This window comes from Marmota monax, unplaced genomic scaffold (assembly GCF_021218885.2).
Source record: "Marmota monax isolate L192 unplaced genomic scaffold, Marmota_monax_Labrador192_F-V1.1 WCK01_AAM20220418_F8-fsc00100, whole genome shotgun sequence".
NCBI lineage: Eukaryota > Metazoa > Chordata > Mammalia > Rodentia > Sciuridae > Marmota > Marmota monax.
The window spans coordinates 394,624-410,208 of NW_026693872.1; the positions used below are offsets into that span (position 1 = coordinate 394,624).

The following is a 15,585-nucleotide window of genomic DNA, read 5'->3' on the forward strand; positions in this document are numbered from 1 at the left end:
TTATACACATATAATTTTTTCTTACTATGCCAACAGAAACTCTGGGAACTAGGATGATTGATGTGATTTGTTTGTTTTCTGCTTTCTACTTTTCTATTTTTAGACAAATAAATATTATTTATTAAGATTCTTAGAATGAGGAAGTCACCATCTTTTATGGATGGAAATACGGGGTAACCGGTATTGGATTGCACATAATATTTTTCTAGTTAATTACTGCTTATCTTAATGCCAATTACTTAAACCAAACTTATGCATCTGAGAACAATTATTTCTGAGCTCAAAGGCTACCGGAAAGATTTTTCTGCTTAATTCTCAGTTTATCCCCTTACAAGAAGATTAGAACTATTCTCTGTAGCCTGAGAATATTGAGATAAAGAAACAAAATTTAAAAGGTAAAAGAATTGATCTGTAAGAAGATTAAAATGTAAAGGAGAGCATAGAGTAAGGAGACAGATTGGGATATCAGAATTATGTCTTTAATGGCGAAGCGGGCTTTACCACATAGATGATGAAGGAAATGTAGCAGTGATGGCATTGAGTGGCAATTTATCCACCTTGGAAATAAGAAAAAATGCTGTCTTATCATGGTCTTCACTGTAAAGTAATCTGTGCAGCCTCCTCTACTCAGATATTCTCTCAGGATGTGGAACTGCTTGAAATTTGGGGATATTAGTTGTCTTTTCTTGATTGTATTTCTTTGTTCAAGTTGTTCTTTTTACATAGAATGCTATCCCCTACCTTCTTTGCTTTAAAAATGTCTACAATCTCTCTTTACTCAACTAAAATTCTCCCTTTTCTCTGAAACACTCCACTCCATAGGCAGCAGATGTAGAGATTGCTTTCCCAATGGTATTTAATATATACCCCCATTAGAGGATTATTTCATGTCACTGTAAATAACTAATTTTTTTAATGTCTCTTTCCTGTCTATGCCTTGGGCTGCTTGCTTAGCTCTTCCAAGCTAATATATTAATCTCATTTATTTACTCATTTATTCAAAAATATGTATTGAAAGCCTACTGTGTATTAGACACCATGTCAGAAACAGGGACTAGAGCAGGGTAGAAAGCTGAGAATATTTTGCACTCTTGGAATTTGCAATCTTACAGGAAACTAATAAAGAACAAGTAATCACTGTCATAAGTGTCCAGCGAGGACAATGAAGAGTCCTTGGATGTCAGACACATGCCAGTACCCAATGCAGAGCTGTGCAAGTGAGGGAAGTCCTCCTTGAAGGGAGGCATTGTTAGAGATAGAACATGTGTCAGGCAGAAGGATCAGGGGAAGGAGCAGGTATTTCAGAGGTAGAAGCAAGAGGAGCCTGGGACCTTGGAGGCAGAGAAAGAAATGCACTCTGGTTGGAATGTAAAGGTAGGAGAAAGAAGTACTTGAGGCTAATGCATGGTCATGCTGAATTATCACATAACAATGGAGTTACCTTATCCTAAGACAAACAAGAGGACAATCTGGTTTCGGTATTAAATAGGAAGATTGGAGGAAGTAAAAGAAGAGGCTATTGCAATCATCCAGGAGAGAGATGATGATGATGAGGGCTAGGATGAAGATAATGACTGGGACTAAGAAAATGGCTTAAGAGACTTTTAATGAGTTAGAAGCTGGGGGGCTTAATGTTTGCTTGGATGAGAAAATGAAGGTGGTGAGTGAGTTCAGGACAGCTCCCAGCTTTTCCTATTAAGCCTAAAATGCTAGTAACTACCCCACATAATGATGTAACTATTTTTAAATGAATCAGCAACAATCCTTACAGATTTAGACATAATATTATTGTATATGACACCATCATTTTAAAAAAGGCCTCTGTATTTTTTCATGTTATTGCAAAAAGTAATTAAAATGATACCTTTGTAGAATAAGGGGAAAAAGCAAGATGACCTCAAAAACTCATTCTAGAAGTAAATCAATATAATTCTCTATATCTGAATCACTAACGTAGTGATTCACGTCTAAGTTTAAAATATTTATTTGAGGTTTAAAAACATTTGGGAGAAAATAATTACATTCCTGATTATCATTGCATGTCAGTGCATTGTAATTGTATTACCTTTTTTTTTTTTTACTTTTTCTATATTTGGTATTTTTATATATTTTCTAATTTTTATGAAGAAAAATTGAAAATAAGTCAGTTATTTAAAAATTCACTGGTTTGAGTAATAGTTAAAATAAACTTCACAACTATTTTTTTGCAGGATCTGAACTCAGCTTTCTGTGAAAACGAACACAAAACAAACTACTGTTATTTTTAAAATAAATTTTTGAAAGCTAATATGTCTCTCCACAGGAAGTATGTAAAAAGATGCTTGTCCAATACCCTGTCTTTGCAAATAAACTGGTGGCAATGGAATCATTCATTTGATTCTTAAAAATAAATTTATTCAAAAACACTTAAACTTCAATTGAGCAGCAGACTTGAGTCTCAAAATAAGTAAGTGATAGACATTTCTAATGCTCTTAAAATGAAACTGCTGTTCATGCTTCCAAACAAAACAAAACATTGAGTCTATATGACTTCTGAAGCACACACCTATAACAACTTATTTTCAGAGAAATGAGCTCTGGAAAGCAAAGAAATACTTTTCAACATTGTAAATCAAGTGCTCTACTTCATTTTATTCTCAATGATTATCAATTATACATGCATGTGTACATTTGCATGTGTGTGTATGTAGTCAGTCAACTTCTCTTAACAATACATTTGTTTGTGAGTTATATATTCATCATTATGCTGTAATTTAGTATGCTTGAAAATTTTTAGGTTCACAGTTCCATAAACAAGAAAACTATATAATAAAGGGCATATTTAGAAAGCTATGTAGTATAGTTGTATAGTACTCTTATATGCAAATTATATTTACTTAGTCTTTTTTTTTTTTTTACTTAAAGATTTCTAAACTTAGGTCAGTTAATTAACTAGGGCCAAGAAAGCTGCAGAAGAATTATCTAGGAAGTCGGTAAAAACTAGTTCCTGAATTTCTGCTGTAGTATTATTTCTTGATCTCAATGCTGATTATGTAGTGCATTGGTCCTAGATTTATCAAATTATGCATTTGAAATTTCTACAATTTTCTGTATGTATGCTAAAGTTAGAATGGAAGAAAATATAAAGTCTCATTAAAATACATAGCTTAGAAGAAAACAGGAGAATATCACTGGATAGATTTTGTTGGTTTGGTTTTAGAAATAGGATCTTGTTATGTTGCCCAGGCTGGTGTTGAATGCCTGGACTCAAGCCATCTCCCTGCCTCAGCCTCCCTTGTTGCTGAGACTACAAACCTCTGCCATTGCAACCAGCTAAGTAGACAAAAGTTTTTAATCAGGATACACACCAAAAAAAAAAAAAAAAAGAAAACCCTAAAGAGAATAAAATAACAAACTGGACTACATTATAAACAAATCATCTTCATGAGGAAATACCATTAATTGAATGACAATGGCAAAAAGAAATATTTGAACATGAATTTTACTCAATAGGATTTGTAAGTGATGAATAAATATATAAAATATTTAAGGCTACATTTGTTTTTAGGAAAATTAAAGTTAAAGAATACAGCTTTCTATCTTTTGGTACCAGTAAAAACATCACCATCACCCACACACATGTGAAAAACTAAATTTAAAGACCATACTAGGTGTTGGGAATGCTGTGTAGCAATTGGAACTTTCATATATTACTGTGGGAGTGTAAATTGGTACAAGTACTTTAGAAAACTGTTTGGCAATATTCACTCTATCTGAACATATGCATAACTGTAATGGAGCAATCCCACTTGTAGGTGTACTTTGAAGAGAAGGGAGTATGCATGTCTCCAAGATCATGTTCAAGAATGCTCATAGTGATACTATTTATTACAGGTAAAATTAGAAATAAACCAAACATCATCCCCAAGAGAATGGTGCTATATAAAATATATTTTGCATTATTTTCAATTTTTGATACATCATTAAGTTATAGTTGTTTAGAAATAAATGTTTCAGAGCTGGGATAGTGGCTCTGTGGTACAGCATTTGCCTAGCATGTATGAGGCACTGGGTTTGATTCATAGCACCATATAAACAATAAACAAATAAAAATAAAGTTATTTGGGGCTAGGGTTGTGGCTCGGTGGTAGAGTGCTTGCCTAGCAAGTGTGAGGCACTGGGTTTGATCCTTAGCACCACATAAAAGTAACAAAATAAATAAATAAAATAAAGATATTGTGTCCATTGACAACTAAATTTTTTTTTAATTATTTAAAAAATTTTTAAAAAGAAAGAAATGTTTCAAATAACTTGCCCCACCCCATTGATATTCCTCTCTGGATATAAAGCATTTTAATTAGAAAAAATTCAGAAAGACCATATATATCAATTATATCACCTCTGAGATATTTTCTCATACAAATGAAAAGTTTAAAATGAAAAACATATATACATACATATATATATATATATATATATATATATATATATATAATCTAATGAACTATGTAATTTTTCTGGTTTTGCTCAGAAAATTTCAAGAAATTTGTTGGAATAAATAAAACATGACAAATAATATAACATAATATTGAAGTAGTAATAAAAATAGAAATAAAAACCAAGATTAAGGAATACAACATGTTTTTAAAATCTATAGAATAAAACTCATATAACTACTATGCATAATCTATAATTTTAAATGTCAGTTACACAGTTAATATCCATATAATAATATTCAATTGTACTTTATTCTAAAGTTAGAATTGCTTCAGAGGATAATGTTAAAAAGATACTGAATGGAGCTATAAACAACATTTTCAATAACATTAATACACTCACTTGGAATCTATCATCTCAGTTTTACATAATTCTTAGCTTCTAAATTTGAAATATTTCCTTTGGGATCTTCAGAAATTCACAAGTTAATTTCAATTTTTCCAAAGAACCAATTTCTAGTTCTGTTGATACAAAGATACTGCAAGGGTATTAATCTTTTTCATTTGTGTTACAAGGAATCAAAAAGTTGAGATGAAGTTTTCTAAACTTTTAACAAACTGTTCAATTTGAAAACCCAACATGATTACATTATAAATATGAATTAAATGCCATTAGCAATCACCATTGATATTTTAAAGTGTATATATGGTCCTGTTTTCTCCAAAACCCCACTTATTTTATAAGAAAATTGATTTTTTTTAGTAAAGTGGAGGAACTTCCATTTATTCAGTCAATATATATTTTATTTGATTTTGTCATCTATTGGATATTTTGCTTCTGGGATTAAGAAATTGTTGGTGGTGAGCATTTTGAATTGGTAAATTCCAATGTGGTTTATTTAAGAAATATATTTAGTTGCTGAGGGGTTGGGGACATAGCTCAGTTGATAGAATACTTTACTAGCATGCACAGGGCTCTGGGTTCAAGTCCCAGCAACACAGACACACACATACACACACACACACACTATATATATATATATTTTTTCCATTAGTATCTGAGTGAACTCCCTGGAGCTATAACTATTACTACCTAATAATGGCATTATATAGGCAAAGTTGTACTGTTAAAGTAATACATGGGTCTCTTACATTGTTAATGAGGCAGAAATTCACTCCTGACCCCAGTATTAATTTAGTACTTGCCTTTGACATTGAGAATGTGGTGGAGGGACTTCTTATCTTTAACTCCCACTGGTGGCTGGTATATCAGGTGATGCTTCTTTCTATTTTAGCTAAGTCAAAGCAATGTTAAACTTTGAAATACAAGCCTAAATTCAGAAAAAAAAAAAATTCCTCAAAGTTATCAAGTAACACAGTCCTCCTTGAGAACACAAAAAGTGACCCGAAAGACAAAGCTTGTCAGAACTTCCAAAGATTAGAATCTCAACCACTTTTGAAGATTGCTTTATGTTTTATTATCACCATGTGGTCATGTCTAGTAGCAATATAGAAATCAGGAACAAACATCTCCACATTCTAGCAACCTTACCTTAAAACATAGGGAAAGTGTATGTAGAGAGTAGAAAGAGAAACAGGAGTGATGGTAGAATCAGAACTTTTGATTAAGCTAGCCATTAATTTAATTGAATATGAAGTGTAAATAACTGTCCCAGGATTGAGCCACTATTTTATTAATTTGAACATATTGATTAATTAATTAAATAACACAAACAGACTGATAACGTGGCACTTTACACTCTTGTGTCCACAGCATACATTTTGGCAGTCTCTGTCCGAGGGGCCCCATAGGACTTGGCCAAGGAAACACCTGTCGTTGAATAGGGTTTCCTCATGGAATAAGGATAGTTTCTCTTAGGCCCAACATCTGTTTGAAAACAGTAAGTGTGATTCAGTAAACTTTGGAAAAAGGAAAAATGATGTCATTTTATGGTTGTTCCTACCACCCCCCGCCCCCACCCCCACTCCTCATCCCCAAAGGAATAAGACTTATACTTCTTAGTAGGAATCATCTAGGAATCCTAGAAAAAACCCTAGGGGAAAATATAACATTTTCATCCTGAAAGTTATTTTTTAAATTTAAAATTAAGCTGAGGAATTTACTTTTTTTCAGATGCAGAAAGGAATTTTCTGTTTGAATACTGTGCTTTTTAAAAACAAAATGTAACACATCAATTTCTTTAACAATTATTTTGCTGCCTCTCAGTTCTCTTCAGTATTGAAGAACATATACTCTATATTTTTGTGTTTGAGCAATAAAGCTTACGTATTACAAGTCAATTGTCATTGAACACATGGAATTTTTAATGGTAATAGGTAAGAGTGTAAATAAGTACCAATATAAGTAAATGAGATGTATTTCTCTGGGGTTGGGAAGGATAGTAGTGGAGGCAAGGAAGTGTGCTATTTTATTTCATCCTTACCTTTAAAGAGGTATAGGCAGCAAGTGAGGACAGCTCCAGCTAAAAAGCAGCCCAGAGACCCAGCCATTCCAAGCCAACAGGACCAACCAAATTTATATTGGATACCAAGGAATATATTGTGAAAAATCAGAGAAGAACGTTCCACATAAACATCAACAGCATACCACACAGAGCCAATGATTCCTGGAGCACCTGAATGAAAGAGGATTGTAAGATAATATAGAGCATGTTGCAAGTAAATCATTAAGTCCCTAACCCATGACTGAAGCCATGCCAGCTACATAGTCAGCACCAAATGCCAACTGTGTTTAATATTTTTTTAGGGGGAAAGGGGTACCAGGGATTAAACTCAGGAGTACTCGGCCACTGAACCACATCCCCAGCCCTGTTTTCTATTTTATTTAGAGAAATGGTCTCACTGAGTTGTTCAGCGGCTCGCTTTTTTGGCTGAGGCTGGCTTTGAACTCGCGATCCTCCTGCCTCAGCCTCCTGAACCGCTGGGATTACAGGCATGCACCACCGCTCCCAGTAATGCCAACTGTATATGAAGTCATTTATGTTGTAATTATAGTCCTTGTAATGTGTTGGGGTCAAAAACAAAAATATGAAGTAAAAATTGTCTTTATTTTTAAGTAAATCCTTATCTATCATCTCCATACCATATAAGAATAAGCAAACATTACTTCCTTTAAGTAAAATTGAATTCCCATCATTTAGCCTCTCTGACAATTGTCAGGTTTGAAATGAAGCCTTCCAAGGTTCCCTTCCTTTAAAGGTGTGTAAGTTATATGTTGAGGCCTAGGTGCAAGAAAGAAAGGTATTAAGCTGGGAAACACCCTTTTTTCACTGTAAAAGGGTGCTTCTAGAATTTCTAAATCTTTCCACTTTGCCCCTGAGAAGACTTCTATGTTTGTTTAAATCACCATTTTTGTTTAATTCTTCTAGATGATTAATGCAAATAATTTAAGAAGGATCAAATCATGAATATATAACCTAAAAAAAAATTACGAACAACTACATGTTTTCTATAATATTGTTACCTCTATGTTAATTTGGAAATATCTTTTTCAAACTTCAAAACAGATAATAGACTTTTAAAAACATGTGTGTATAGCATTGTCATTCTGAATAGTGGTTTCAAAGATTTAGTCATACCTGGGCATTTACTTTAGTCATTACTTCAGTAATTCCTACTGGATTTTTTTTCACTGACTCATTTATTTTTTTTAAATTTAATTTTGCCATGCATGGTGAGGCACAACTGTAATTCCAGACACTAGGGAGGCAGAGTCAAGAGGAGCACAAACTCAAGGCCAGCTGTTGCTCAGGCTTGAATGTGCAATCCTCCTGCTGTGATGTCCTAAGTATCTGGGATTAAAGTCACCTGCCACTGTACCTGGCTGAAAATTCACGGTAGCAATTCAGGGTAGATATCACTATCCCAGCTTTACCATGTTTTGCAGATATGGAAATGACATGACATGAAGATATATCCCAGGTATCTTTAGTTCCAAATTCCCTACCCATTTACTACTTCACACTACCTGCTCAGGTTCTCACATAACTGCTTGCTAAATTTTTGCTGCTACCATTTAAAATGCCCTTCTGGTTCACAGTCTTCCAGTACTTTGATTCCTTCAATAATATATCTCTTCCCAACTTGCATGAAGACTCAAAAAATACATTATGTCATGATAGAGTACTACACTTTGAATTTGAGCATAGATCTGAGTGAAATATCAATTTTGCTATGCCATTAAACACACTGATTTTTTTTAAAAGAGAGAAGGAGAAATTTTTTAATATTTATTTTTTAGTTTTTGGTGGACACAACATCTTTATTTTATTTTTATGTGGTGCTGAGGATCGAACCCAGTGCCCGCGCATGCCAGGCGAGCGGGCTACCGCTTGAGCCACATCCCCAGCCCCAAACACACTGTTTTAAAAGTACTCATGGACTTCTAGTTTATTATTTACACTTGATTTATTAGCTTTCAGAACTCCATTTCTTCATATGCTTGTTAAGTAAGCGAAAAATACAATCTGTTTATTTACGATCAAGTGGGTTGGCATATGAAGAAAATGTAACATAGGACTTGGGACAATTCATTAATTACATTAAAAAATTGGTGAGGCATAAGTAGAAGGTGACAGCTTGGAACTTGACTTTAGGATCCAACTTTAGGAATAATTGCAAAAGAAATTATTTTTAAGAAATAAAGCATTATATAACTTTTTAACTGGCTAAAAATTAGTTGGGAAACTTTGCCATACCTTATCTTGGAATATTAACTATGTGATTCCACAGGTAGGAAGCAGGGCTGGTAGGTATGCTTGCTATTCCTTCAATCTAGTAAAGCAAGCAACATATGACCCTAAAATAAAGCACTCCAGAACAGGAAAGGGTGCTGTCCTTGAGTGAGTATCTCTACCCCTGTTGCTAATCCCATCCAGTACCTGCTATTAGTAATGTTGTTCCAGCAACAAAGCAGATGCGCATTTTAATGTATGGCTCATCAGGGAGGAATTTCACACAGTCAAGACCAAGGAGCAGGGTGACAAATCCAAATCCAGCTAGGATGTCTGCAGTAATCATCAATGCTCGCGTGACCACCAGCTTCACTGGATGACAGGGCATGTGGTTACAGTAGTCAGAGTAAGAGACATGTTAACTCACAGAGGTACATTAAAAACAACAACAACAACATAAAAAAGCCAGACAACCATATACATTGGTACAAACCCAATGATAGAAATCAGATTTGGCATTTGTATAAACTTGGTTATGAATATCCTTAATTTTTTCATAAAATTCAAAAAGAGTCTGAACTTATTGCCATTATAAATTGTTATTACTTAGTTTTGTTGGCATTTTAGCAGATTGCATCCTGGTAGATAGTGGGGACTAAGAAAATGTTTTTCTTTTCGCTTCCTGCTCTGGAGTGTTATAGCTGAATGCTAAATTGAAGGTAGAATATTTTCTCTGTGGCAGTCACCCAATAAATACTGGATGAATAAATTAATAAATGATCTCCATAGTTTTTGACATTTTCTTGAAATGTTTAAAATAATTGTTAGAATTTTGCACATGAATATAAGATAAAATATTTTAAGACTCTTCTTGCCAATTCAGACTGGTGGGAACCATGAGAAGACCTTTAGAAAGCAGAATTCATTTCTGCTATTAAATAGAAGACCATCTCTGGAAGCCAGATCATGTTCTCTTTCAGCCCTTCATATCATGTCCCTTCTTGGCCAAAACTCCACATTAACCCTTGAGTTCTGCACTGTCAAATAAGCATATTTTAAAGCTACAGGGAATAAGAATGTAGAACAGGAAAGAAAGGCTCAGGTAAATAGAAGCAGAGCAGCTGCTGTCACCTTTTGGAAAAGACTCATAAGTTCTGAGTGACAGTTATGCTACATTAACAGCAAGGAAGTTATATCACAAAGGGAGAGTTAATTACATGAAGTTGGAATTACAACCATGTTAATGGATACACAAGGGTAACAAAATTTATTCCTTTCACAGTAATTATATTTTATTTTCATAGTGATCTGAGGTATCCTTGTCTTTTAAATAGTTTCTTCTCAATGATGAGGTAAAATTAGGGCACATTTAGTTATTTGTTGCTTGCAAGAAATGCAGCCATTTTTTTTTCCTTATTTAAAATGAGAAAATATCTCTGTAATGTATCTGAGAAAAGAAGTCAAAGCATAAAATCTTCCTCTACCTTATTTGTAGGAGAACATACTATATATGCTTATCTTATTAATATGTATGAATATACATTTGTTTTTAGAATTTAATTTGTAATATCTCAAAAGTTGGCATTATTTCAAAAAAATTAAATATTCCAAATCTGAGGCTCATTTTTCTAGAAATTGAGGGAAAAGAAAAATGTAAAACTAAATAAATGACATCAGGTTTTTTTCTTTTTCTTTCTTTTTCTTTTTATTTTCTTTTTCTCAGCATATCCTATTTATTTCAAATGGCATGTACAAGTGGTCTCTCATTCAGTGTTCCAGGCCAAGGAGTATTTTGGAGGGCCTCCTTTGACATTGTCTCATTCCACTTTTGAGCCTGGGACTACCTGGGGCCAGCAGCACCATTGGGATGGAGTGGTCTGCACTCATGCAGACCCTCATGGGCTCTGGTTTCTTCTTCCCACCCTTTTCCCTACATGTAGGGCCTCCTTGGAGCTCCAAGACTCCTGCCAACAGGATAGCCCATTGGTTACATGGTCAGCTTGGTTCCAGAAGGGCAGCCCAGCAAGCAAATTGCTCATGCAAGCGGATGAGGAATGTTTTTGGTATCATGTGGGACTCAGCTATCAGAATGGAGCTAATATGCCAATTTGTTCATGGAGAAGCATCTCAAATTATCTTTATCAATAGGAGCTCTGCGAAACACCTAGGGTCAGACACAGTAGGAAGGCAATGGAAAGTTTTCTAACTGTGGTTGTATAAAAATAGCAAAACTAAAAATGAAATTTTACTTCCTCATAAGAAACATCCTAATGTACAGGGTTTTGATATGTTATTCTTCTAGAATAGATTTTCATCTCTGTTGTCTTTAAACATATGAAAGAAATTTTTTAAAGGACTGGACCTGTATATCCTTATTTTTTTTCATAAAATTCAAAAGTAGTCTGGGTCTTTATTATTTGAAAATAATAAGAACAAAAGGAAACATGTGAGATGGAATAATCAAAATATTTAAGAGGAACATATTTGTAAGCAGAGATTTTCTCTATATAGTGGGCTTACAGTGATTTTTTTTTCTCTTGAATAAATGTACATAATAGTTCTTCAATTTTTGAACTGTTTAATCGTTTGTTTTTCTTCTCAGCTCTGGCTATGTACTGAGTGCCCAACATGAATTTCCATTCCCAAATCATGCTTCTTTATAGGTAGTATGGTGAGGAGAAAATGGAAAGAATTAAAAAGACTTTTAAACAAAAAATTAGTAAAAGTGCTTTAACATTCTGCATTATATTAAAAATGTTTCAGGGACGTAACTCCTAAATAGCAGGTAAAGAGCTCTAAGTGCTTTTCCTTGGACTGAGACAGCTGTCCAGGGGAAATGTCACATTCCAACACTCGACTTCTCATTTATCTTAAGAAAAGAAGTTGCCATGTGGCGCCATCACCCACCATTTGCTTTGAGTGGGACTAAAACCACTTTGCTTGAATAACAGAACTGGTATTTCTTGGCACAGCTCAATGTCTTAAATAATAAAGAAGGATTGAAAGAATCAACAATAAGATTTTATAATTTAAGAGATCTCCTTATTTATAGTAACATGGGCCTTGCTAATACCCAACTAGGATTAAAGCTGAAAGTAAAGAAGTTGAAGACACTGGCTCTCATGTGCTGCCAGTAATGTGCCACTGGTGTTGATTTTTTATCCTCTGATCCCTACATTCTGTGTGTCTGCCTTTGACTATTTACCTCCTCCTGTCTCTGCCTCTCTATCTCCACTTCTGTCTTAGCAAATCTGATTAAAATAAATGCAAACTTCCTATTTGAAAAAAAAGTCCTCGCTGAAAAGACATTTCTGAAATGTTATTCATCTAACTTGTCAATTCTAATCATAAAAACACAGTACAAAAAGACTCATTTCAATTAAAAAAGCATTTTACTGCAAGCCTACTGGATATGAGGCACTAGCAGAGATGATATTTTACACTCAAGGAATCTACAAATATATGGGAAAAGATAAAATGTGCTAAAATGTGTTTCAATACCCATTTCAGAAATGAAAGTATTTCTAATAGAAACATCTCTAACTGGACAGGACTTTAATCTAGTACTACAGAAATCAAAACAGGCAATGGATATGGGAGCCCCATTTCCCATGGCATTCCTTTGTTGGCAAGCAGGGCATCAAGGCATACGTACAGGGGTGCTCTGCATATATAGAGTCATACTCATCACAGGTGCGAATCCCGTCGAAGGCATTTGTGACACACTCCCACCAGAGGCCTCGGCACTTTGTGCTCACCTGGATATTGGAGAAGACACCTTATGAAATGAGGCAGACACCCTTCACTTTCACTTCATCAGAGAAAGAGACCCCCCTGGTGTTGTGTCTGAGAGCAAGGCACTGCGGTCGTGAACGTGATCAGAATTTCATTTACAGCAAACAATGCATTTTGGAATATCTTCTCTTAAGTGCTGACAGTGAAAAGCTTTCTGAACCAGGAAATGAAACCACTTCCTGATTGAGGTGGTGTGAAGAAATAAGTCATGGCTCAGGGGGACAAAATCAGAACTAAATGTATTCAAGTATCTATGGCTAGTTCCATCACTGAGTGATGGCTTCACATGGAGAAAATACATCCCACTTCCCTGTGCTGACATTTGCTAATAAAAAAAAAAGTCTATACAATCATAGATGATAACTGTTCATGTCTGGAGTCTATGAGAAACAAACATTAATTTTTCTTCATTATGAAATGAACAGTGAGTTTCATGAAAAAAAGGTGTTATAATTTTATGAGGTTCATAAATTTAAAATTAGCAAAGAAAGCCAATAGATGAAAAGACACAAATAAATGACTGAAAGCTCCAAGTCATTTTCCTCCCTGTTCTACTGGCATATTATAAATATTTGAGCTGCGATGTGTATATAAACAAACTGAGCATTAAGTTCATCCCATTTGACAGCAGTAAACCATATTTAGTTGGAAATGATGTGCCGATGACACAAGTCCACTTAGAGCTAAAGGGTACCAGTGTTCTGAATTTTCCCATCCTTAATCCATAAGCTCTGAGTCACAGTAGACGTTTTACAACTGTAAACATGCCAACAGAAGATAGTTTCAGGTATTCTTGGCAAAGCTCATGCTTATGACGTGGAGCTAATATGATTGTGTCTTCAGACTCATTTATGAATTCACATTACTTAGGAAACCTGGGAAATACTAAAGTTTAAGAATTTTCTTGGAAAATTAAAACTTAAAATTTTCCCCAAGAAAGAATAAATAGTAGAGTAAGGTGGGGAAGAAATGTAAAGGAAGAGATGTTAAATTGGGACCACACCAATTTAAAGGGAAATAAAAACATAAAAGGAAAGGGGCATAAAAATATTTTGCTTTACAAAAGGGAATCAAATATTAAGAATCCCATGAATCGGGAAACTCTCAGCTCAAGTTCTGCTTTGAAATTCTGTTTGGGGCCAAATAAAACTATCCAGCTTACAACTCCATCACAATTTTGAATGTGGTACCTCTACTATTGCTTTACTTATAAAATACTTAGAATTGATAATAATGGTTATGCATTGTCGTATACTTTGCAACAGTTATTATTTAAGCACAGTATTAATTCATTTATTCCTTTGAGGACCTCAGGAGACACTGTTATCACCCATTTTATAAATAAGGACTGGAGACACAAGAATAGTCCATAAATGAAGGATGAGAGGACTTACATATAGCCGTATGTGTGTGTGTTCTTAAGCACCATGCTGTATTTAAGGCTCATTTAAAAAAAGAAACCCCAAATCTGTTTCAGGATAAAGTATTCCAGAATTGGATACTGGAAGATAGCTTTGGATGAAATAAGCTCTAACTTGAATCTCATGCCCACAGCTGTTATTCTTCAAAACCTCGCTGTTTCTAAGGTTAAATCTGGAAGTAATGTTCACGATTTTATGGAAGGTTATCTGACAGGGAGAAACACAGAGTCCAAAAAATCTGATGCAGAAAATCCATCTTGTGAAATCTAACACATTGATTTCTAAAGAAGACGTGAATATCTAAATTTACATATGCACAAACCTTAAATATAAAGACATTTTTAATAACTGTTATAACCATGGGCATGATCTTACTTTTTTTGAATTTCAATTTCCTTATCTGTATAAGGCAGATAATGAGATGGTGGTTGTAAGTATTCAAAATATGTAAATACATACACAATGGAAATTATTTATTCCATAAAGTAAAATAGCAGTAAAGCACTCAGTCCTCGCAATGACTTACACAGTGGTTGTGCTCAGCCTTACAAACAATAATTAAAGAGAGAGAGGAGAATAGGATGGGAGAATGGTGATCCTCAAAAAGATATGTCCACATCCTAATCCCTAGAACCTATGAATATGACAATTTGGAAAAAGGGTATTTGCAGATATAATTAAGGATTTTGAGGTAAGGAGATCATGCAGATAGGTTCTAAACTACTGACAAGAATCCTTATAAAATACACATAAAGGAGAGACAGCGACAGAAGAGAAAGTCATTGTGACCACAGACACAGATTGGAGATATCTAACCACAAGCCCAAGGAATGCCAACAGCCACTAGAAGCTGGAGGAAAGGGGAGCAAATTCTCCTGGGAAAGCTTCAGAGACACTGTAGTATTCCCAACACTTATTCCAAACTTCTGGTCTCTGGAAGTGTGAGAGAAAGAGTTTTTTTTTTTTTTTTTTTAATTAATATGTCAGTTGATGGTCATTTGTTATAGCAGCATGAGGACACTAATACAGTAGACTTGGTATGTACTGAACTCTTACACCATAAAAGAAATCAGATCTAAGGGGATGGGGTTATGGCTCAGTGGTAGAGCGCTCACCTCGCACATGCAAGGCCCTGGGTTCAATCCTCAGCACCACATAAAAATAAATAAATAAAATAAAATAAAGTTATTGTGTACAACTACAAAAAAAATTTAAAAAAAGAAATCAGATCTATGCATAGCCTACTTTCCCTGAAATCTC

At 34.4% G+C, this 15,585-nt stretch overlaps 1 protein-coding gene across 7 annotated transcripts in view; it reads right to left on the reverse strand.

Moving 5' to 3' along the window:
- Nucleotides 1-5,866: 5,866 nt before the first annotated feature.
- Cldn16 (claudin 16) overlaps nt 5,867-15,585 on the reverse strand; it is a 90,891-nt gene continuing 81,172 nt past the window's right edge. For all 7 annotated transcript variants that reach the window (XM_046462590.2, XM_046462593.2, XM_046462591.2 and 4 more), the window contains 4 exons: nt 12,765-12,867; nt 9,317-9,481; nt 6,860-7,051; nt 5,867-6,303 (listed from right to left, as the gene is read on the reverse strand). In XM_046462590.2, coding sequence (XP_046318546.1) covers nt 6,170-6,303; nt 6,860-7,051; nt 9,317-9,481; nt 12,765-12,867 — 594 coding nt within the window. In that variant the 3' untranslated portion in view covers nt 5,867-6,169. The remainder of the gene's footprint in view (nt 6,304-6,859; nt 7,052-9,316; nt 9,482-12,764; nt 12,868-15,585) is intronic.